The 22,500-nt window shown below is 43.1% G+C and overlaps 2 protein-coding genes and 1 long non-coding RNA gene across 4 annotated transcripts in view; 2 read left to right on the forward strand and 1 right to left on the reverse strand.

Annotated features, from left to right (window-relative positions):
- The window catches only part of LOC113568011 (SH3 and multiple ankyrin repeat domains protein 1), a 53,744-nt gene extending 50,683 nt beyond the window's left edge, over positions 1-3,061 (forward strand). The window contains 1 exon segment of the mRNA XM_035531126.1: positions 1,881-3,061. Coding sequence (XP_035387019.1) covers positions 1,881-1,962 — 82 coding nt within the window. The 3' untranslated portion in view covers positions 1,963-3,061.
- Positions 3,062-6,196: 3,135 nt separating this feature from the next.
- On the forward strand, positions 6,197-16,991 carry zgc:91999 (uncharacterized protein LOC445104 homolog). Of its 2 annotated transcripts, XM_035530990.1 has the most exons (10): positions 6,197-6,410; positions 8,641-8,712; positions 8,854-9,010; positions 9,908-10,143; positions 10,661-10,816; positions 11,319-11,494; positions 12,861-12,981; positions 13,791-13,855; positions 15,644-15,723; positions 16,491-16,991. In XM_035530990.1, the coding sequence occupies exons 2-10, from the start codon at positions 8,656-8,658 to the stop codon at positions 16,601-16,603; spliced, it is 1,161 nt and encodes a 386-aa protein (XP_035386883.1). In that variant the 5' UTR covers positions 6,197-6,410; positions 8,641-8,655; the 3' UTR covers positions 16,604-16,991. The 2 variants fall into 2 exon arrangements, with proteins under 2 accessions (XP_035386883.1, XP_035386882.1); XM_035530989.1 differs by lacking the exon at positions 6,197-6,410 and having other exon boundaries at positions 8,579-8,712.
- LOC118242160 lies at positions 15,774-16,262 on the reverse strand. The gene is made up of 2 exons (XR_004776608.1): positions 15,958-16,262; positions 15,774-15,855 (listed from the first exon to the last, which is right to left on the reverse strand). It is a non-coding gene; the product is annotated as an uncharacterized LOC118242160 (long non-coding RNA).
- Positions 16,992-22,500: the final 5,509 nt, after the last annotated feature.

Below are 22,500 nucleotides of genomic sequence, written 5' to 3' on the forward strand. Positions count from 1 at the left end.
AACATGCGAAACTGCAACCGCCTGTAAATCTCCTCATATATACTGGCCACATAATTTCCAAAAACAATATTTGTTACTTTTACTTAAACAAAATGTAGTTCTAGTGACAACAGAGGTGCAAATATAAATTCTGTAATGTATATTTGCATGGATTGTATAAACTCAGATTATATGGATGAGCTTGGGTTGGTTTATGTATCGTATGTAATCATACTCCCAGTGCTATGGTGGTCTGGAAGACCCATCACACTGCAAATAAAAATGCACAGCAAATACACAAATTGTATCAGTCAAAATGACAACATGTGTGTAAATCCAGTCACAACACAACGGAAGAGTCTAAGCAGTACAGAAGTGAATCACAGAAGAACCAAATAAAGTCAAAGCACAACCGAAGAGTCACAACACAATGGAAGAGTCAAAGCAGTACAGAAGAGAATCACAGCACAATGCATGTGTAGTTTCCAGAGGACACAGAGAGTGGATGGACCCCTGTGAGAACAGCGAAAACTGAGCTTTTGTTGTTTTGTTTTTTTTTGTGAAAGTAAGTTATTTGAAATTGTCAAATTTTTCTCAGGGGTAGGCTATATGGTCTAGAATGAACAACTGACGTATTCATGCTCTGTATTCTTGCTTCTTTAATTATTGTTGCTAGGGTGTACAGAACTCAGTTTCTGTCTAAATACCTACCTTGCTAGCTATATTCAGAGTGTGTTACTGTTATGCAATCCCATTCAATCTAATGAGATATTCTAATCTAACTCAGTTTATGTCTAAATACTTCCTTATTTCCTATCAGATTAAATCAGATGTAAAAACATAACTTTATATAAGAATAAGGTAGTTAACCAGCATGACCAGTTTAACTAAACAGGTTGCTCAGTATGATACTGGTTGAACAGCTCAAGCAAACTAGTTGGCCAGTATGATACTGGTTGAACATCTTAAGTAAACTGGTTGGCCAATATGATACTGGTTGAACAGCTTAAGTAAACTGGTTGCCCAGTTTGATACTGGTTGAACAGTATGATGCTGGTTGAACATCTTGTGTTGGTCATGCTGCATATAGCATATGCTGTAGATTAGCAACACACTCAAAATGTAAAGGTTGTGTTAACAGCAACAGTACACAGCAGTATATAGGGCAGTGGTAGCTGGTAGCTCAGTGGTTAAGATACTTGATTTGTAGTTAGAAGGTTGCTGGTTTAAGTCCCACCCCTGCCAGGCTGCCTCTGTTGGTCTGCTGAGCAAGACCCTTAAGGGTCTTAGTCCAGATATAACTTATTTACTTTTCACTAGCTCTGTTGTCCTTGGACTCATAGGAGTCCATCCCCCCCTATGTTTCTTCTGAATAACACTTATGTGATGCTGTGACTCTTCTGTGGGGTTGTGACTCTTCTGTTGTGCTGAAATGTAGTGCACATTTTTGTATTTTGTGTTTTATGAATTTTTACAGCAAAATTACAATTACACTGTAAGTAGTAGTGCATGGTGTCATATTGATGAATATATTCTCAGCACATTTAAAACATTTTTTATTTGGAGTATGATGGTTAACTTGCAGTGCATTGAGTCTTCCATGCCAACAGTATTCATGTTGCTCATTGTTATATAACCTTTTTTCCTCCTCTTCTCATTTCATCTCATTGTTCACTTGTGAACTTTGAGTACCATGAGGAGAGGAGATGAGAAGATATGGCAAAGGTTTGGACACAGCCCCACTGTAAAGGCACTCTGACTGTCATCCAGCCTGCTGTATGCACTCATCCTCGTGACTGGTGTGTTTTGCATTTGACTTCTGCAGTTATGTGTAGTGCGTAATCATGTTCTGAACCGTCTCCAAGCTGGTCTGTGCTCTCACAGTTTCCTCTGTGTTTCAGGGTGTCCTCTCCCTTCTCCATCTCCACCGTGTCCTCAGAGGGACTCCTTGAGCAGGGGAGAGATGAGGGTGCTCAGAGCTGAGGGGCTGACCCTGACCCTGACCCTGACCCTCACCCTGACCCTGACCCTGACCCTGGGGTTATTGTGCACAGAGAACAGGGCTATGAGCTTGGACAGGATACAGCTGCTCTTGAACCAGTGGGGCAGAGAAGAGGTTGCGCACGTTTGACTGAATTCTGCCTTATCATGGAAACCTCTTAACATAAGTGTTAAGCTGCTTTACCAGTTACATTCAACCTGATCACCAGAGACAGATTGTGGACGGGACTTGAGACAGTGGACATCACCGCCTTGCTACTGAATCTGATAAGGACAATCGTGAGAGTTGACTTCCTTCTTACTGAAATTGCTTTTGTTTATTCACGAGGATGGCAGCGTTACTCTGTTGCTATGGTGATGAAACAGATGATGTAAAGTTTATTGATTACTATAGTAATACAAAGATCTTTATTGTTGTAAATCTGTGCAGTTAATGTTCATATCATCCTTACCTCCAAACACACTCTAACTCTACGCTTACCGTTAAACACACTCTGTCCCGAACCTTACCCCAAACATATTAAAATGTAATCAAAAACGGTGAATAATGAACGTTAGATTTTTATTTCTGATCATAATAATGATAATAATGATAAAGATAATAAGTTTCATAATTAGCATTTAACAGTTAAGTCCATAAACATTTGAACTCTGTAAACATAACTGGTCTTCCAGAAAGAAGAACATGATGAACTCCCCCTCTGGGTTTAGTGTCCCTGCATCTGATCACACACACCCACCATTAGTCAGACCCACAAACACATTCACACATACAAGCACCACACACATTCACACGTGTGTGTGGGTGGTGACTAGTTCTGAGAGGAGAGGATAACTTCATTTTATTTGAGAGAATATTTTAGGATATAGTAAACTCTATGAATTTATTGATCACACAAACATATATATACATATATATGTACGTGTGTGTGCGTGCCTGTGTGCGTGTGTGTGCACACTTTGAAGATATTTATGCAGAGTTATCTAGGTTTATCAGGTATTTCTGTTGCTATGTAAGAATGGTGGATATGATGGTGATGATCTGAGATATAATTAAGATGTTTGAATAAATGATAATTATCCTGAACACACTTGTGTCCTCCTTCTGACCTGGGATCAGTTTTCCTTCTCAAGGCATGTACCGTGAATCCCAACCTTCAAACCCAAACTCCAAATAAGCCAAATAATTAAATCTATCAGCACTGGTGTATCTAAACTAGACCACCTTAAGCACTGATGTATTATTTCCCATTTGGTGTTCATTTACGAATATTTAATTCTGTTGTTCGTGGGTGGGGCTTTGCTGATTAGTCAAGGGGAGTGGGAGGGTCCATGTGATGGAGACCACCATTCTCTGAAGGAGGGATGGTGTGAGGAAGACCGTCACTTAGCTTAAATGAGTGCTATGTTCAACCTGAGCCCGAGAAAAGGTGAGGTTCCCATATTCCAGATGACATTGTGAGGACAGGTGTGATCCTGAGGACAGGTGTGATCCTGAGGACAGGTGTGTCCCCTACATGTCTGTAGCTCACCTCCAGACCCACAGGGCTTCAGAAAGTATTGAGGGTGAGAAGGAGAAAATCTTGATGACGTTTCCCTTCTTCCTGACCAGCAGGGGGCAGATGTTTGCATTTGTGTGTGTGTGTGTGTGTGTGTGTGTGTGTGTGTGTGTGTGTGTGTGTGTGTGTGTGTGTGTGTGCACACGCTCTCAGGTGGTTTGTTGATATGTAATTCTGTATGCCCTGTTGAAGGTCTGAGTGGGTTGCAGTGCATCGACACTATTTTAATACATAGCTGTGTGTCAGTAAAGGCTTTTTATACTTTTGTCTAGACCAGTGTGTCTGGGATCTTTCTTGATCTATCATGTATATTTTCTGAGGAATTGCACTGCCTTTATAACCCCATTATTAAATCCTTTCTCTGATGGTAGAAATGACTTTTGATAACAGCATGAATTGGTTGGTTAAAGTTGTAATCAGAATCAGGTCTGAGGTTTCACTTGATTCCAAAGTTTCTAAGTACATTCCCAAAGACAATCAGAAGCTCAAAGAGAATAAGTTCCAGTTTATTTCCATTTAATCCAGAGGTGGATTTCATCAAGACACTCATGAAGACGCCTACGTGAGCACAAGTCAGCGGGCCCCAGTGGGAGTTGGGTGTTATCTGCATAACCGGAATCATTTTTCCCTGTTCTGTTCACATTCAGGCTGGATGTCATCTACAGTGTAATTGCACCATTTGAAGAGACACTACCCTGTTTCTGATGAATCAATATCAACTGTCTACACTGTCTGGATCCCCTGTTTCCCACTTGGAATTAGAACTGTATAAAGAGTCATGATACAACGTCACATCATCATGTGATTCTGTAGTTTGCTCAGTTGGCCAACTGCACCTGTATATAAACTATTTTTCTCCATGAATCTAGGTTTTGACGGTGTTTACTGTGAATTTCCTGAGGTTCCAACAAAGCAAGAATCTGTGATCTGTCCAAAAGAAGTATGAGTAACAGTCTTAATACCGACCCTGGAGCTGAGGTTGGAAAAGAGGCCAAAAACTGTGCTAAAGTCAAAGTCTTGTTATCTTTAAACAATAATTATTCAACTAGAAGTAAAAGTGCTTATTTAAATTATTGCTTAAGTATGTATCTGTTAAATGTCTAAGTTACTTAATCAGATCTCATTTAATAACACTGGGCAACAATTTATTTTTTGTCCCAGAAAGTAAAATATGTTGAATTAAAAATCTGTTTTAAGTATGTTTCGCTTACTCATGGTTTCTAATTAAATTCTGCAATACCAGTATTACCTATTCTTAAATAAGGCTGTTATTACCTTAAAATATGCACAATCTTTTATTAATGTTGTGATAATGTCATGATGATGTCATGTTCAGTAGAAAGCAGTCCTGAGATCTAGCAGGAGTAAAATGGCAAAATCCCCTGAACGTCCAGCACGCAGCAGGTCACCCGTCACTTTTAGCTGGGCAGCCCCGTACAATGAAAACCAGACTGAAAAGGCTAAAGAATGTCTTTGTAAATCAGATGAGTCCAGCTTTTGGCTTTTGTAAGAACTTCAGAAAGAAAAGCTCGTTTGGAGATTGGTTAAGATTTATTAAGCATGTTAGTGATATTCTGTTTTTTTGAGAATAACAGGAACCATCATGGGAGGAAAAACCCCTGCACAGTATGAACCACCAGCAGATAGTGGAAGTGTCTGATATGGAGAAATCCCACCAATGTCTGGAAAAGGCTGGACTGACAGACAGCACAGAGACACTAATCATGGCAGCACAGGAACAAGCTCTGAATACCAGATCATTAGAGGCTGGATCTACCACACCAGGCTGGACCCCAGATACAGGTTGTGCAGACGCCCCTGAGACAATCCAGCACATTACAGCAGGATGCAAGATGGTAGCAGGCAGAGTGCACATGGATCACTATAACCAAGTGTCTGGAATAATGTACAGGAACATCTGTGCTGAGTACAGGCTGGAAATTCCAAGGTCAAAGTGGAACACACCCCCAAAGATGATGGAGAATGACCGTGCTAAGATTCTGTGGGACTTCCATATAGGCAGAGACAAAATGGTAAAGGCTAATCAACCAGATGTAATAGTGATGGACAAACAGCAGAAGAGGGCCACCATTTCACTGCGTGTTCCACCATTTCACTGCGTGTTCCACCATTTCACTGCGTGTTCCACCATTTCACTGCGTGTTGTACTGTGTATGACTATGTATGTGACAAATAAACCAAACTTGAAACTTGAAACTTGAAACTAGATGTAGATGTGAAATACCAAGATGTGGAGGTTGGTGGCTACTGTGGTTCCCGTGGTAACTGGGGCACACTATGACCCCCAAACTAGTAAAATGACTCCTGTAGATCCCAGGAACAACATCTGAGATCTCGGTCCAGAAGAGTGCAGTCTCAGATACTGCACAGGACTCTCAAGCTCCCAGACCTAGAGGACATGGTAGAGGGCATGAGCTGGAAGGAAAAGGGGCAAGTGTGGAATTATATATATATATATACAAATATATAAAATGAAATTTATACAGGATTATTTATATAGCACATATCGTATACAAGGCAATCCAAGGTGATGTTTTGTGTGTTTGGGCCCATGACAGACAAGCGTGTGGTTCACCTGAACCTTTTTTTCCAGAAGCTTCCAGTGCTGATGTCTTAGCCTCTTTCAAACTCTTTCAGTGGTTTACTGTGGACAGGAGAGGCACGCCTGATGATATGCCCCCTACAGGTGGAAATAGGACACATCATGTGTGGGACACACAGTTGTACAGACCTGAGCATGGCTCATAGTCCGTTAGCTTAAAAGAAGGTTGGAAGAAGATGGAATGAGATCTGCTCCTCAACACGGCAGTTTCTACAGTTCTGCATGCACAGAGGAACCTGCAAATACAGGTGCGGTTTCCCCTTTTCTGTTCACTGAATGTGATACCATGCACAGTAGCCTAATAAAGGCACAGACAGACCCAGTGCAGCCTCAGCGACCCCTAGAGGTGGTGCAATAGCTGGTTCTTGTTGACTCTCAGCGCCCCCTGGAAGTGGTGTATTAGCTGTGATAGAATACTTAAGTAATCTGGCTGGAAACTGCAAACTAACTATTTCCTTTCATATTGTTTACCATCCTACAGAGTTTTGTCACCGTAGTTTCAGTTCTGTTTTGTTTTGTATTTGGTTTTGGATACATTTTACAGCACTGATCTGTCTGTTTAAATTTGATGGATTTCAGAAAATTAATTGAGAGGCAATGGAAGACTAGCAGAGAGGTTGCACTCGGTTAGCGGAGCAGTCAACACAACAGTGGTGCCACAGTAGCTGTTTCATAAACTGCAGCTATTTACCAGGAACGCTAACCAGTTATACCCATCTTATAGAGCAGGTCAGCTCAGAAGCACTTCTGTGGAAAGAGACAGTAAATCTATATCATGGGAACATGTGATTCTCACTGCTCAGTGTGAACACAGTTGCCATGGTGATAAAGAATGACAGTATGACACAAAGCAGAGCCATAGAATGACTCATTTTCTCTGTTTCTCTCACTCTTTCACTCTCTCTTTCTCTCACTTTCTCTCTCTCTGTCTCTCCAACACACATACAGATGAGTGTAGCAGCTCTGTTCCCTGAAGTTCAAACACAGTAATACAAATCATCTTGTATGTGTGGTGTAAAAATAAAGTGTGTTCCAAACTGGCGAAGGCCGTACACCACACACACCATCAAATTAGCTCACATGACCTCTCATCACAGAGCTGTGATGCCTAGCTTTCACACCAGGCACACAAACACACACACAAACACACACAACTTGCAGCTGATCTCACACAGGTATGGTATGCATAATGTTTGTAATTTATATTTATATTTCAAAAATGTTTTTTTATATCTCAGGCACATAGCACACACCATGTCACTCTCAGAGTTTGTGTGTGTTTATGTGAGTGTGTGTGTGCACATGTGTGATTGCATGTGTGTGTGTGTGTATGTGTGTGTGTGTAATGTGAGTGTGTGTGCGTGCATGTGTGTGTATATGAGTGTGTATGCATATGTGTGTATGTATGTGTGTGTGCGTGTGTATGTATGTGAGTGTGTGTGTGTGTGTGTGTTACTGGTATGAGTGTGATTATGTTTTAAATGGGCTAAACTAGCTTGCTGTCAGTAATGTATATGGGGTCTGTGCTGTATGGCTGGGTGTCAAATTCTCAGTTACCAAAAGGTAAAAATAAAATATCTTGTACAATACTGTTCCAAATCTACATTAAGTAGAAGCTATCGGCACATATGGAGGAAAAAGTGTGTGTGTCTGTGTTGTGTGTGTGCTGTTTATACCTGTTACTGTGTGTGTATGCAGTGTATAACCGTTGCTGTGTGTGTATGACTGTTGCTGACATGGTCACTTGTTTATACCATGCTGGACACATGCAGTTGGTAAGATTGCAGTCTTTTAAATATGTATTTTAATAGTAGACCTAAATAAAGAAGTTAAAGTGTGTGCGTGTGCATGTGTGTGTGACCTTTCCTGGTATTTATTTTGGGATGCCTATGCTGGATGATGGAATGTTGGGAGGGGATTCTGTTTCTACTGCCAGATTCCTGTGCTCCACTTCCCCCTGTACCCCACCCAGCTCCCTCTACACCCCACCCTCCTCCCCCTACACCCCACCCACCTCTCCCTATACCCCACCCTCCTCCCCCTACACCCCACCCACCTCCCCCACACCCCACCCACCTCCCCCTACACCCCACCCTCCTCCCCCTACACCCCACCCTCCTCCTCTACACCCCACCCACCTCCCCCACACCCCACCCACCTCCCCCACACCCCACCCACCTCCCCTACACCCCACCCTCCTCCCCCTACACCCCACCCACCTCCCCCTACACCCCACCCTCCTCCCCCTACACCCCACCCACCTCCCCCTACACCCCACCCTCCTCCCCCTACACCCCACCCACCTCCCCCACACCCCGCCCACCTCCCCTACACCCCACCTCCTCCCCCTACACTCCACCCACCTCCCCCTACACCCCACCCTCCTCTCCAACTCTCTGCCCTCTCTGAAATTCAGACACACACCACTCTACCCATCTGCCCAGCACTTCTCTCCTCTGACCCTCTTCACTGTCTCAGGGATTCAACTCCGTCATGACAATGCCTCCAAAGGAACCACAGGAGGATGTGAAGAAACTCAGCTTCTGGATGGTGAGAAAGAACCAGAGGCACAGTGACTCAGTTTGACTCAGGGTGATTACAGGGGGATTTTATGGGGTAAAGTGTGTGTGTGTGTGTGTGTGTGTGTGTGTGTGTGTGTGTGTGTGTGTGTGTGTGTGTGTGTGTCCATAGCCAGGCAACTATGTGCGAACAGTGCACAGGACCCAGGACTTCTTCCAGGTGTGTGACAACGTCGTGGCGTGTTTTAAGGACCGAGCACGGGTAGAGAAACAGTACAGCCAGCAGCTCAGAGATTGGAGTAGCAAGTGGAGATCTGTGGCAGACTCCCGTGAGTATGCACAGTAACTACACACCACAGCAGACTACAGTAACTACACACTCACCACACAGCAGAGTACAATAACTACACACTCACACCACAACAGACTACAGTAACTACACACTCAAAACACAGCAGAATACAGTAACTACACACTCACACTACAGCAGAATACAGTAACTATACACACACACCACAGCAGACTGCAGTAACTACACACTCACAACACAGCAGACTATAGTAACTACACACACACTACAGCAGACTACAGTAACCATACCCTCACGCTACAGCAGACTACAATAAGTACTCTGCACATCTATACAATTCCTATATTGTACACATGTATGGCACCATTCTGTACACATTTACACACAGCACACCATTCAACTACAGCATGTTCCTCTTTGTGACTTGTACACTGTGTATCTCTGTGTAATTACACACACTGTTTGGACTGAGCTGTCACACTCTTACACACTTACACTCTTACACTCCCTGTTCTCATGCCATTAGCCCTCAGCTGGAATGCCATGATTCCTGACTCTCTGGTGTGTGTGCAGTTGCTTTGGGTTGTTTTATGCATGATACTGGACTCGTACTGGGAGATACGTGGGTGTTTTATGTATGATTCTGGACTGGTACAGGGAGATACTGGGATGGTTTATCCAGGCGCTGATGTGTATTTTATGTCTCACTGGAGTTTTTTTTTACTGGTTTAAGGGAGTGAAGAGTTTGTTAATTGTTTTGGGTTTTGGCACATAGACATTCAGTTTTAGGCCAAATGATTGCAAATCATTTTAAATCTGACTTTTGTCTAGAAATAGGAATACTCTCCACCTCTGTATTTATTGCTTGCCTGTTTCTCCATGTCTGTCTGTCTTCCTCACTCTGGCTGTCTCTCAGGGTCACTCTATGGCTCCCTCATGACGGCCTGGCAGGCTTTCTTCTCTTCCGCTGAGCGCTTGTCTCTTCTGCATTCATCTATTTCTCATTCCCTCGTTTCGGAGGAGGGCGAGCGTATTCACTCCTGGCGAACAGACACATTCAAGCAGAGGATGTTGTGTGGCTTCCATGAGTCACATGACTTTGAAACAGCATTTACATGTGCTCAGAAACCCTGGGTGAAGAAACTAAAGAAGGTGAAGCAGAATGTGCTGTACATTGTCTTAGCAGCTCACAATAACAGGAACAGACATGATTCAACTGAGCTGATTACCTTAGACTGAGTACAGAATCTCCACAGGCTGAGTTAGTCAAGGTCTTCTGGAGAGCAGAAATCCTTCCACTTCAGGACATCAGCTTTATTTAACAGCTCAGTACAGTTTTCCACAGAGAACCAGACACAGAGAGTGTCAGTTCCTTTAGTGTATCCAGTCTGGGCTGACCGACCCATGGCACACACAGGAGATGCATTTTTTATTATCTTGTTTAAGGTCCTTCATTGTTATAAAGCACTTTGGCCCAAATGCAGTTGTACAAATGTGCTGTATAAATAAATAATACTTACTAATGTCGTCAGATATTAATGTAGTCTGATACTAATGTAATCAGACCACTACATAAGATAAACTTCATTGTTCATACCTTACTGTGTGTGCATGCATGCGTATGCCTCTATGTGTGTGTGTGCGTGTGTGTGTGTGTGGTAAAGTGCAGCTGGAAAAAGCTCGGCTTGCATATCATAAGTCATGTGAGAAGGAGCAGAGTGTGTTGGACAGAGAGTGCCAGGCCAAACACAACAGCAACTTGAATGAATACACACTCGCCAAGATCCAGCAGGCCCGGGAGAGAGCCACACAAGACCGGGACAAAGTGAGTCAACTTACTGAAATGAATCAACTCACTGCTATTTCTCTGAATCAATTCAATAAAATCAGTCCATTTATCATTTGTAATTCAACCCACTAAAAATAATTAACAGATTTCTGTGGCTATGATTCAGTGCCCTATATTGATGAAACTACAGTTAACACAATCCAGCCAGGACACACCCACTCAGACCACACCCAGCCAGGAAACACCCACTCAGACCACACCCAGCCAGGACACACCCACTCAGACCACACCCAGCCAGGACACACCCACTCAGACCACACCCAGTCAGGACACACCCATTCAGGACACTACTCAGAGCATAATACTGCAGCTGTTGTTATTATTCACTTCTTAGTTGTTTGTGTCACTTGTTTGTGTGTCTGTGTCCGTGTGCATTTTATGTGTGTGTGTGTGTGTGTGTGTGTGTGACTGTGTGTGTCTGTGTGTGTGTGTGTGTGTGTGTGTGTGTGTGTGTGTGTGTCTGTGTGTGTGTGCACAGGCACGCAATCGGTATGAAAAAGTTCTGGAGGATGTGACTGGCTACACAGCTCGCTACATGGAGGAAATGGAGGCTGTGTTTGAGCAATCACAGGAGCAGGAGAGGAAGAGAATCAGTTTCCTCAAGCAGGCCTTCCTGTCTATACATAGACACCTTGACATCACCAACAATGACAGGTGTGTATGTGCTTCAGTGTGTTTCAGTATGCATGCATGTGTGTCTGTGTGTTGCAGTGTGAAGGCCATATATAATGTGTGTGTTGCAGTATTAGCGTGGTGTGTAATGTGTGTGTTGTGCTGTTGTGGTGCTGAATAATGTGTGTTGCATTGTTAAGGCTGTGTGTAATGTGTGTTACATTGTTAAGGTGGTGAGTAATGTGTGTGTTGTAGTGTTAAGCCTGTGTGTAAAGTGTGTTGCATTGTTAAGTAGGCGTGTAATGTGTGTGCTGCAGTGATAAGGCGGTGTGTAACGTGTGTGTTGCAGTTTTAAGGCTGTTTGTAATGTGTTGCAGTGTTAAGGAAGTGTGTAATGTGTGTTACATTGTTAAGTTGGTGAGTAATGTGTGTTGCAGTGTTAAACCTGTGTGTAATGTGTGCTGCATTGTTAAGTAGGTGTGTAATGTGTGTGTTGCAGTATTAAGGAGGTGTGTATTGTGTGTTGCATTGTTAAGTAGGTGTGTAATGTGTGTGTTGCAGTGCTAAGGCGCTGTATAATGTGTGTGTTGTAGTGTTAAGGTGCTGTGTAATACATGTGTTGCAGTGTTAAACCTGTGTGTAATGTGTGCTGCAGTGTTAAGGAGGTGTGTAATGGATGTGCTGTAGTGTTAAGGAGGTGAGTAATGTGTGTGTTGCAGCGTTAAGGTGTGTAATGTGTGTTGCAGCGTTAAGGAGGTGTGTAGTGTGTGTGTTGCAGCGTTAAGGAGGTGTGTAATGCGTGTGTTGCAGCATTAAGACGGTGTGTAATGTGTGTGTTGCAGTGTTAAGGTGCTCTGTAATATGTGTGTTGCAGTGTTAAGGAGGTGTGTAATGTGTGTTACATTGTTAAGTTGGTGAGTAGTGTGTGTGTTGTAGTGTTAGGCCTGTGTGTAATGTGTGCTGCATTGTTAAATAGGTGTGTAATGTGTGTTGCAGTATTAAGACGCTGTGTAATATGCGTGTTGCAGTGTTAAGGAGGTGTGTAATGTGTGTTGCAGTGTTAAGGAGGTGTGTAATGTGTGTGTTGCAGTGTTAAGGAGGTGTGCAATGTGTGTGTTGCAGTGTTAAGGAGGTGTGTAATGTGTGTGTTGCAGTGTTAAGGAGGTGTGTAATGTGTGTGTTGCAGTGTTAAGGAGGTGTGTAATGTGTGTGTTGCAGTGTTAACGAGGTATGTAATGTGTGTGTTGAAGTGTTAAGGAGGTGTGTAATGTGTGTTGCAGTGTTAAGGAGGTGTGTAAGGTGTGTGTTGCAGTGTTAAGGAGGTGTGTAATGTGTGTGTTGCTGTGTTAAGGAGGTGTGTAATGTGTGTGTTGCAGTGTTAAGGAGGTGTGTAATGTGTGTGTTGCAGTGTTAAGGAGGTGTATGCGGAGCTCCACCACACCCTGTTGTCCATCAGTGAGGAGGAGGACTTGCACTGGTGGAGGGTGCACCATGGCCCAGGCATGCCCACAACATGGCCCGCCCTGCAGGTCTGATGGGAGGATGCTGGGTGTGGGGCAGTGGGTGTGGTTTTGTGATTGTGGGTGTGTATACAATATTAGAGAATAAGTAGTACTCAATCTGTACCCAATAACCGAATACTCAATGCGTTCTGTTGGGGGTGTATTTGTGGGTGCATGTGGATTTGGTTGTGTTTGTGTGGGCATGGGTGTGTGTGTTTGTGTGGGTTTGTGTGGCTGTGTGGGGGGTGGGGGGGCATGGCTGTGTGTGAGTCTGTGTGTTTGTGTGGGCATGATTGTGTATGTGTGTTTGGGCGTGTGTGTTTGTTGGGTGTGTATGTGTGTTTGTGTGGATGTGGTTGTGGTTGTGGTTGTGTATGTGTGTTGCGTGAGTATGTGTGTTTGTGTGGGCGTGGCTGTGTATGTGTATGTTTGTTTGGACATGGGTGTCTGTGTTTGTTGGCTGTGTGTGTGTGTGTTTGTGTGGGTGTGGGTGGGTGTTTGGGCATGGCTGTGTATGTGTGTTTGTTGGGTGTGTATGTGTGTGTTTGTTGTGGTGTGGGTGTTTGGGTGTGGCTGTATATGTGTGTGTTTGTTTGGGCATGGGTGTGTATGTGTGTGTTTGTTGGCTGTATATGTGTGTGTTTGTTGGGGTGTGGGTGTTTGTTTGTGCGTGACTGTGTATGTGTTTGTGCGTGGCTGTGTATGTGTTTGTTTGTTTGTGATGGGTGCGTTTATGTGTGTGTTTGTTTGGTGTAAATGTGTGTGTTTGTTTGGGTGTGGGTGGGTATGTGTATGTTTGTTGGGTGTGTACATGTGTGATTGTTGGGTGTGTGCAGGAGTGGGTCCCTCCAGGTAGGAAACAGAAACCCAGGAAGAAGCCGGTGAAAGACAAAGATAAAGTGTAAGCTCATCTTCTTCATCATTATAATCATCATACTATCTGAGCTCTTTTAGATTTGGGGTTGAAGACCTGGGGGTCTTCTCTACCTCACACACCACTCTACCTCACACAACACTGTACCTCACACACTCTACCTTACACACTCTACCCCACTCTACCTCATACATCACTGTACCTCACACATCACTCTACCTCACACATCACTCTACCTCACACCCCTCTACCTCACACGTCACTGTACCTCACACATCACTGTACCTCACACATCACTCAACCTCACACATCACTGTACCTCATGCCAATCTACCTCACACACCACTCTACCTTGCAATGACGTTTGTTTACCTGCAGTTGGTCGCAATAGTTTCTCAGCTTATCTGACAGGATGGCTTTCAAAGTTTTTCTAGGGGTCCAAACTCACTGCTATCCAGCTCACTGCTAACAAGGAACCTGATGAAACCAAATATGGGTATTATGCCTCCATTAATGTATATAGCCACCATATATATAATGAACGTGACATGCACCTTACAAACATCCAATCAGAAGGAAGCCTGTATAATTCCAAATGACACGGTGTAGCATAATGACACAGTGAATCATACTGGCACAGTGTAGCATAATGACACAGTGAATCATAATGACACAGTGAATCATACTGACACAGTGTAGCATAATGACACAGTGTAGCATAATGACACAGTGAATCATAATGACACAGTGAATCATACTGACACAGTGTAGCATAATGACACAGTAAATCATAATGACACAGTGTAGCATAATGACACAGTGAATCATAATGACACAGTGAATCATACTGACACAGTGTAGCATAATGACACAGTGAATCATAATGACACAGTGAATCATACTGACACAGTGTAGCATAATGACACAGTGAATCATAATGACACAGTGTAGCATAATGACACAGTGAATCATAATGACACAGTGAATCATACTGACACAGTGTAGCATAATGACACAGTGAATCATAATGACACAGTGAATCATACTGACACAGTGTAGCATAATGACACAGTGAATCATAATGACACAGTGTAGCATAATGACACAGTGAATCATAATGATACAGTGTGACATATGACACAGGAAGTGCAACTTACATTTGTGAGACAATCACACATTCTGGCAAATCTTTATATTTACAACACAGTGTCTTCTCCCTTTTTCCACCTCCGTAACATTGCTAGGCTTAGGCCCGTACACACACAACACTATGACCCTGGTTCACGCCTTCATCACCTCCCGTCTTGGTTACTGTAACTCTCTCTTCATTGTCATCCCTAACAAAACCATCCACTCACTTCAATATGTCCTTCATAGAAGGAAATCAGTCCACATCACTCCTATTCTACATCAGCTACACTGGCTCCCCGTCCCTGAATGCATTCAGTTCAAAACCCTCCTGCTTACATACAAAGCTCTGCAGGGACTTGCAGCTCAACTCTTATACCCTTACTGCCCCACCCATACACTTCAGTCACTTTTCATAACCTCTTTTCTTATCTGTATTTGTTAATTATTGTGTGTGTCAATTTTATTTTTTTTCACTGTCATTGTAAAGTGACCTTGTGTCTGTGAAAGGTGCTCTCTCTCTCTCTCTCTCTCTCTCTCTCTCTCTCTCTCTCTCTATATATATATATATATATATATATATATATATATATATATATATATATATATATAGTGTCCATCACACTAGCCGAGTGTCTCAGTCTTAACACAATCATTCTCTCCGACTTCTTTTTCTGTTTCTCCCAGTGTTATGATTGGAGGAGTCCGTGTGAGAGCTCTGTATAATTATGTTGGGGAGGAGGCAGATGAGCTGTCTTTTAATGCAGGTGACCCACCCACTTCATTACTAACTCCACCTTTATGACTCTCCCACTTCATTACTAACCCTGCCTCTGTGATCCACCCACTTCATTACTAACTCCACCTTTATGACCCTCCCACTTCATTACTAACTCCACCTTTATGACCCTCCCACTTCATTACTAACCCTGCCTCTGTGATCCACCCACTTCATTACTAACTCCACCTTTATGACCCTCCCACTTCATTACTAACTCCACCTTTGTGGTCCACCCACTTCATTACTAACTCCGCCTCTGTGACCCACCCATCTAATAATTTACCCAGCCCTCCTGAGGTTCAGTGATGGTTTGTATCACTCAAATGTAACTTTGGCTGCATATATATCCTCTATAATGTTCATCTATAATATGTCATTTTTACAAGGAAATGTTCAAAAGGGCACTTAAAAACCTAAGTAGGGGTACAACCTGTAACCTGTAATCAAAATACTGTGTGTGTGTGTGTATGTATGTGTGTGTGTGCGCATGTGTTTGTGTATTGCATGTGGTTGTGTGTGAGTGTGTGTGTGCGCATGTGTTTGTGTATTGCATGTGGTTGTGTGTGAGTGTGTGTGTGTGTGTGTGTGTGGGTGTGTGTGCGCGCATGTGTTTGTGTATTGCATGTGGTTGTGTGTGAGTGTGTGTGTGTGTGTGTGTGTGTGTGTGTGTCCTTTATGGGTGTTTACATGTGTGTTTTGTGCTTTGTGTGTGTGTGTATGTGTGTGTGTGTGTGTGTGTGTGTGTGTGTGAAGGAGAGGAGTTCCTGAAAGTTGAGGAAGAGGATGAACAGGGCTGGTGCCGTGGGGTTAAGGAGGGAGGAGTTGCAGGCTTCTATCCAGCCAAATATGCGCTCCCTGTGCAGTGATGATCAAGAAATGGGTGGGTGGAGCTCATACTGAAGAGGGCGTGTGAGTGGGTGGAGCTCATGCTGAAGAGGGTGTGTGTGGGATATCTGGAACAAGGTTGTTGTTGATGCTGCCAGTCAACAGAGATAGAGGTGTGGAGAGGTGGAGAGGTATGAAGAGATGGAAACCTTGTGCTGGTTTATCCTCAAGTATCATCCAGTATCTGACCTGGGCCTTGAAACTCTCCAGCCCAGCAGGTCCTCTGGGGCTCAAACGATCCACTTTACATGTCATATTCACAGACCACCAGCCATTATCTCTGTGTTACATGTCCTTTATCTGTGTATTACACGTCCTTTATCTGTGTGTTAGGGGTGAAATAAACAAATAAACATTTTGTTCAGTCACCTGAATGTGTCCTATCTGTTTTATTACTGTGTTTAAACTGTGCAAGTAATATTTTCATCATTATCTATATGTGGTCTGTAATGAATTATACTATATGTACACACCCACACCACATTCATTTAAAGATTTATACACATGCATGCTGCCTGCTTCCTAGTGCCACCTGCTGGAGAATATGAGAAATGGCAGGTTAATCTGAAGAAGCTGACACACGTATATGGTTTTGGACACTTTGACACATGCATGTGTGGTTTTGGTCACTATGACACATGTATGTGTGGTTTTGGACACTTTGACACATGCATGTGTGGTTTTGGTCACTATGACACATGTATGTGTGGTTTTGGACACTTTGACACATGTATATGGTTTTGGTCACTATGACACATGTATGTGTGGTTTTGGACACTATGACACATGTATGTGTGGTTTTGGACACTATGACACGTGTATGTGGTTTTGGACACTATGACATATGTATATGTGGTTTTGGACACTATGACACATGAATGTGTGGTTTTGGTCACTATGACACATGTATGTGTGGTTTTGGACACTATGACACATGTATGTGTGGTTTTGGACACTATGACACATGTATGTGTGGTTTTGGACACTATGACACATGTATGTGTGGTTTTGGACACTTTGACACATGTATGTGTGGTTTTGGACACTATGACACATGTATGTGGTTTTGGTCACTATGACACACATGTGTGGTTTTGGACACTATGACACGTATGTGGTTTTGCATGCTATGACACATGTATGTGTGGTTTTGGACACGACACGTATGCGGTTTTGGACACTGACATGTATGTGTGGTTTTGGACACTATGACACGCATGTGGTTTTGGACACTATGACACATGTATGTGTCGTTTTGGACACTTTGACACATGTATGTGTGGTTTTGGACACTATGACACGTATGTGGTTTTGGACACTATGACACACGTATGTGGTTTTGGACACTATGACACATGTATGTGTGGTATTGGACACTTTGACAAATGTATGTGGTTTTGGTCACTTTGACACATGTATGTGTGATTTTGAACACTTTAACACATGTATGTGGTTTTGGACACTTTGACACGTATGTGTGGTTTTCGTCACTATGACACATGTATGTGTGGTTTTGGACACTATGACACACATATATGTGGTTTTGGGAGTTTATGTTGGTCTTTTTCCCACAAGCAAAAGAGAGTTGTGACTCATGTATTTCTCATATTTCTGCATTTACAGTGTCAAGCAATTCCTTTTTGTTTTTTACTTCCATTCCACTGCCCATCAGACAGATCTGGAGTCTGGTGATGTGTTGAAAGCTGTCATGCTGAATGGTTTTGAATATAATATCATGTTAATGTTATTATTTTTCAGCTGGTTTACTCCTTTATTAATTATGATCTTCAAACACTTCTAGGTTAAAGGCCAGATGCTGTGTTCAGTGTTTTAAACTCTCTTTACCACTTTATTAGGTAAATTCAGGTTGTATTTTCTATGCAGCATTTATTATTTATAATATTGCCTCACTGCAATATACATGTGATGGGGCAAGCAAGGTCAGATGCTCAGAACAGCTGTAGCTGTCGTAGCTGTCTGATTGCTCGCTCTGCCTCTTGGCTCCAGCGAAGCTTGGTCGCTGCTCATTTCAGGAGGGCTGTAAGAGTAGCTGCTATGCTACTGAAGTTTCTAATGAAGCGTCGGTAGAAGTTCGTGAAGCCAAGGAAACTCTGGAGCTTCTTGACTGTGGTGGATGTGGGCCAAGTGAGAATTGCCTCTATCTTACAGTCATCCATGTTGATACCACCCTGGCTGATTACATTTCCCAAGAAGGTCATAATAGAGAGATGGAACTCACCTTTCTCTCTTTTCACATACAGTCCATTGTCCAGGAGTTTCTTCAAAACAGAACGGACATGTGGTATGTGAGATTCCAGATCCCATGAGTAAATGAGGACGTCATCCATGTACACGATCACATATTTTCCTATGTATTCGTGGTGTGTCATTGATAAATGCTTGGAAGACAGATGGTGCTACACTGAGACCATAAGGAATAACTTTATATTCATATTGACCCCTGGTGGTACTGAAGGCAGTCTTCAACTCATCTCTTTTCTTTTATTCGTATCAGGTTGTATGCACTACGGAGGTCTAATCTGGTGAAGTATTTGGCTTCACTAAGTTGTTCTAGGGCCATAGAGACAAGCGGTAAAGGGTATGCATATTTTCTGGATATCTGGTTGAGGTTGCGATAATCAATGCATGAATGTAGACTTCCATCCTTCTTCCTTACAAAGAAGAAGCCAGATGCCGGGGGAACGTGGAAGGTTGAATAAAATCTTGACTTAGTGCCTCGCTAATGTACGTCTCCGTGGCTTTCTCCTCCTCCTGGGAGAGGGGATATATGTGGGCTTTAGGTAACACGGCTCCCTCCAGGAGATCGATGGAGAAATCATATGTGCGGTGAGGGGGCAACAAGGTAGCTCTTTGTTTACTGAACACCATAGCAAGATCCTGGTACACTTGAGGAACAGTAAAGGTGTGGTTTTCAGCAGGGCTTTCTACAGAGGTGGAACACAGGTTCACTGTAGGTAATGTTAGACAGTCCAATGAGTGATCTCCTTTTGTGACCATGATATGTTTGGGTTGTGTTGTTCCAACCATGGAAGGCCCAGTATGATTGGGAAAGATGAAGTTTATATAACCAGAAACAGCGTAATGTTGGTTCTACACGGTCTTCATTCCAGCAGGTCAAAACGGATGGCTAGGGCTATAAGATGATCGAGGTTGAACTCGTCATCCTGGCAAGCCAGTTCATGCAGTACCTCTATGTTCAGACCATTCTGGAAAGTGACAAGCAGGGCCGCATCGTTCCACCCAGTACCAGCAGCAACGGTACGGACCTCACGGGCACAGTACAACACAGAACGGTTGCCTTGGCAAAGTTTGGTAAGTCTTTCTCCACATGCTCTCCCCTCATGTGGGTGATCGAAAATGGCTTTAAATTGAGTGATAAAATCCTTGTAAGAAACCGCCTGTATGTTCTCCCAGATGGCAGTAGCCCAATCTAGCGCTTTTTCTGTTAGACGAGAGGTAAGGAATGCAATCTTTGCTTGGTTAGAGCAAGGAGGGTGCATTGTAACAAAAAACCCCGGCACTTTTCTGGAGAGCCATCGTATTTATCAGGTTTACTCATGGGGACTGTAGTTGGAGTGCCGCTGGGAGTGGCAACGAATGCTGGGGGAAAGTAGTCATAGTGTATAACCAGGATGTAATAACCAGGATGTAAGCTCTCTGTGACATTGCCCGAGTTCCAACATTTGTGCCTGTTGGTCTGCTTGTTGTTTGGCAATCGTGTCCATAGACCACGTGAATCCCTTGAGTACCTGTTGGTGTTGGCCGAGTAGCTGTACTTGGCTGGTAATAGACTCTTTTAATGCCTCCGAATCTGCCGTCTATATAAAGGCAAAGTATTCTATGATGGGGCAAGCAAGGTCAGATGCTCGCGGATGTAGAGCGAGGGATTTCTTGTATTCCAAGTTCGTGGTGGGTGAACAAGCCAGGGTCAAATCCCGGAAACCAAAGACAGGGGTAATCCAAATCATGAAGGTAAACAGTCCGAGTAAAAAAAAACAGAGAGCAATAACAAACCAGGCAAACCTTTCCAAAAAGGGGCAGGCAAAAATCAGAAGACAGAAGAGCAAAAAAACAAAATCGATATACAGAAGAGAAATCATTTAAAGAACGCTCAGTATGCACAGTGAATACTAGTGGCACTCTTCACAATGATCATGACCCTAACCCTAACCTAACACTAACCCTAACTTTAACTCTAACTCTAACCCTAACCCTAACCCTAATGATCAGTCCCTCCCAGTTTTCATGTTTTTCCTGTCTTGTGTATTTTAGTTCCATGCCTTAGTTTTGTTTTCTCTGATTACACGTGTCCCTCATTTCTACCTTGTTAAGTTCATGTATTTAAACCCTGCCATGTGCCCTGGTCTTGGCTGTTCATTATGGTTGTTTCTTGACTCCATGCATGCATGTATCTTTGAATCATTGGGTTTGTTTGTACTCCATGTCTTTGTGTTTCTTAGCCCCGGGTTTTTCCTAGCGTCTTTTGTTTTAGCCTGCTTCCCGTTTGTCTTCATGTTATTATTTGTTAATCATGCATCCCCGTATTCTCTGTGTCGGCTCTTTAACCCTGGACCGTTATATCGACTCTGATTCTGGATTTGTCCTGAATAAATCTCGCTCTTCACTGCACATGCGTCCGCCTCCTTACCACTCACCATTACACAGTAGAGACTAGTGGCAATACTTCGCTATACTAGGAAGTTCTAGGCAGGTTTAAATACAATCGACTGTAGAGAAAAAGGTGATATTAATATTCCATTGATGAGGATCTCAAGGAATGTATATGATTGAATCGTTAGCCAGGTGATGAACAGCATGTTGGGTGTTGTAGTGTGTTCGGCCGGCGTGACGATACAGTATAACCAATTATTATATATACGTACTGGCCATTTTATTAGGTACCCCAGTTCAACTGCTTGTTAATCCAAATATCTAATCAGCCAATCACATGGCAGCAACTCAGTGCATTTAGGCATGTAGCCATGGTCAAGATGACCTGCTGAAGTTCAGACCAACTTCAGAATGGAGAAGAAAGGTGATTTAAGAGGCATTGAACATGGCAGAGTAGTTGGTGATAGATGGGCTGGTCTGAGGACTTCAGAAACTGATGATCTACTGGGATTTTCACACACAACCATCTCTAGAGTTTACAGTGAAAAAGAGAAAATATCCAGTGAGCTTCAGTTCTCTGGGCGAAAATGCCTTGTTGATGCCAGAGGTCAGACAAGAATGTCCAGACTAATAAAAATGCAACTGTAACTCAAATATCCACTCATTACAACTGAGATATACAGAAGAGCATCTCTGAACATACAACACGACGACCTTGAAGCAGACAGACTACAGCAGCAGATCACACTGGGTAACACTCCTACCAGCTAAGAACACACAACTGAGGCTACAATTCACATGGGCTCACCAAAACTGGACAATAGAAGACTGGAAATATGTTGCCTGGTCTGATGTCTCGATTTCTGCTTTTGGATTACAGTCAGACTCTAGCGTAAACAATATGAAAACATGAATCCATCCTGCCTTGTATTAATGGTTCAGGCTGCTGGTGGTGTGATGGTGTGGGGGAGATTTTCTTGGAACACGTTAGGCCCCTTAACACCAACTGAGCATTGTTTAAACACCACAGCCCACCTGAGTATTATTTAAACACCACAGCCTACCTGAGCATCGTTTAAAATCCACAGCCTACCTGAGTATTATTTAACCACCACAGCCTAACTAAACATCGTTTAAACATGACAGCCTACCTGAGTATTATTTAAAATCCACAGCCTACCTGAGTATTATTTAACCACCACAGCCTAACTAAACATCGTTTAAACATGACAGCCTACCTGAGTAT

This window comes from Electrophorus electricus, chromosome 10 (assembly GCF_013358815.1).
Source record: "Electrophorus electricus isolate fEleEle1 chromosome 10, fEleEle1.pri, whole genome shotgun sequence".
Classification (NCBI taxonomy): Eukaryota; Metazoa; Chordata; class Actinopteri; order Gymnotiformes; family Gymnotidae; genus Electrophorus; species Electrophorus electricus.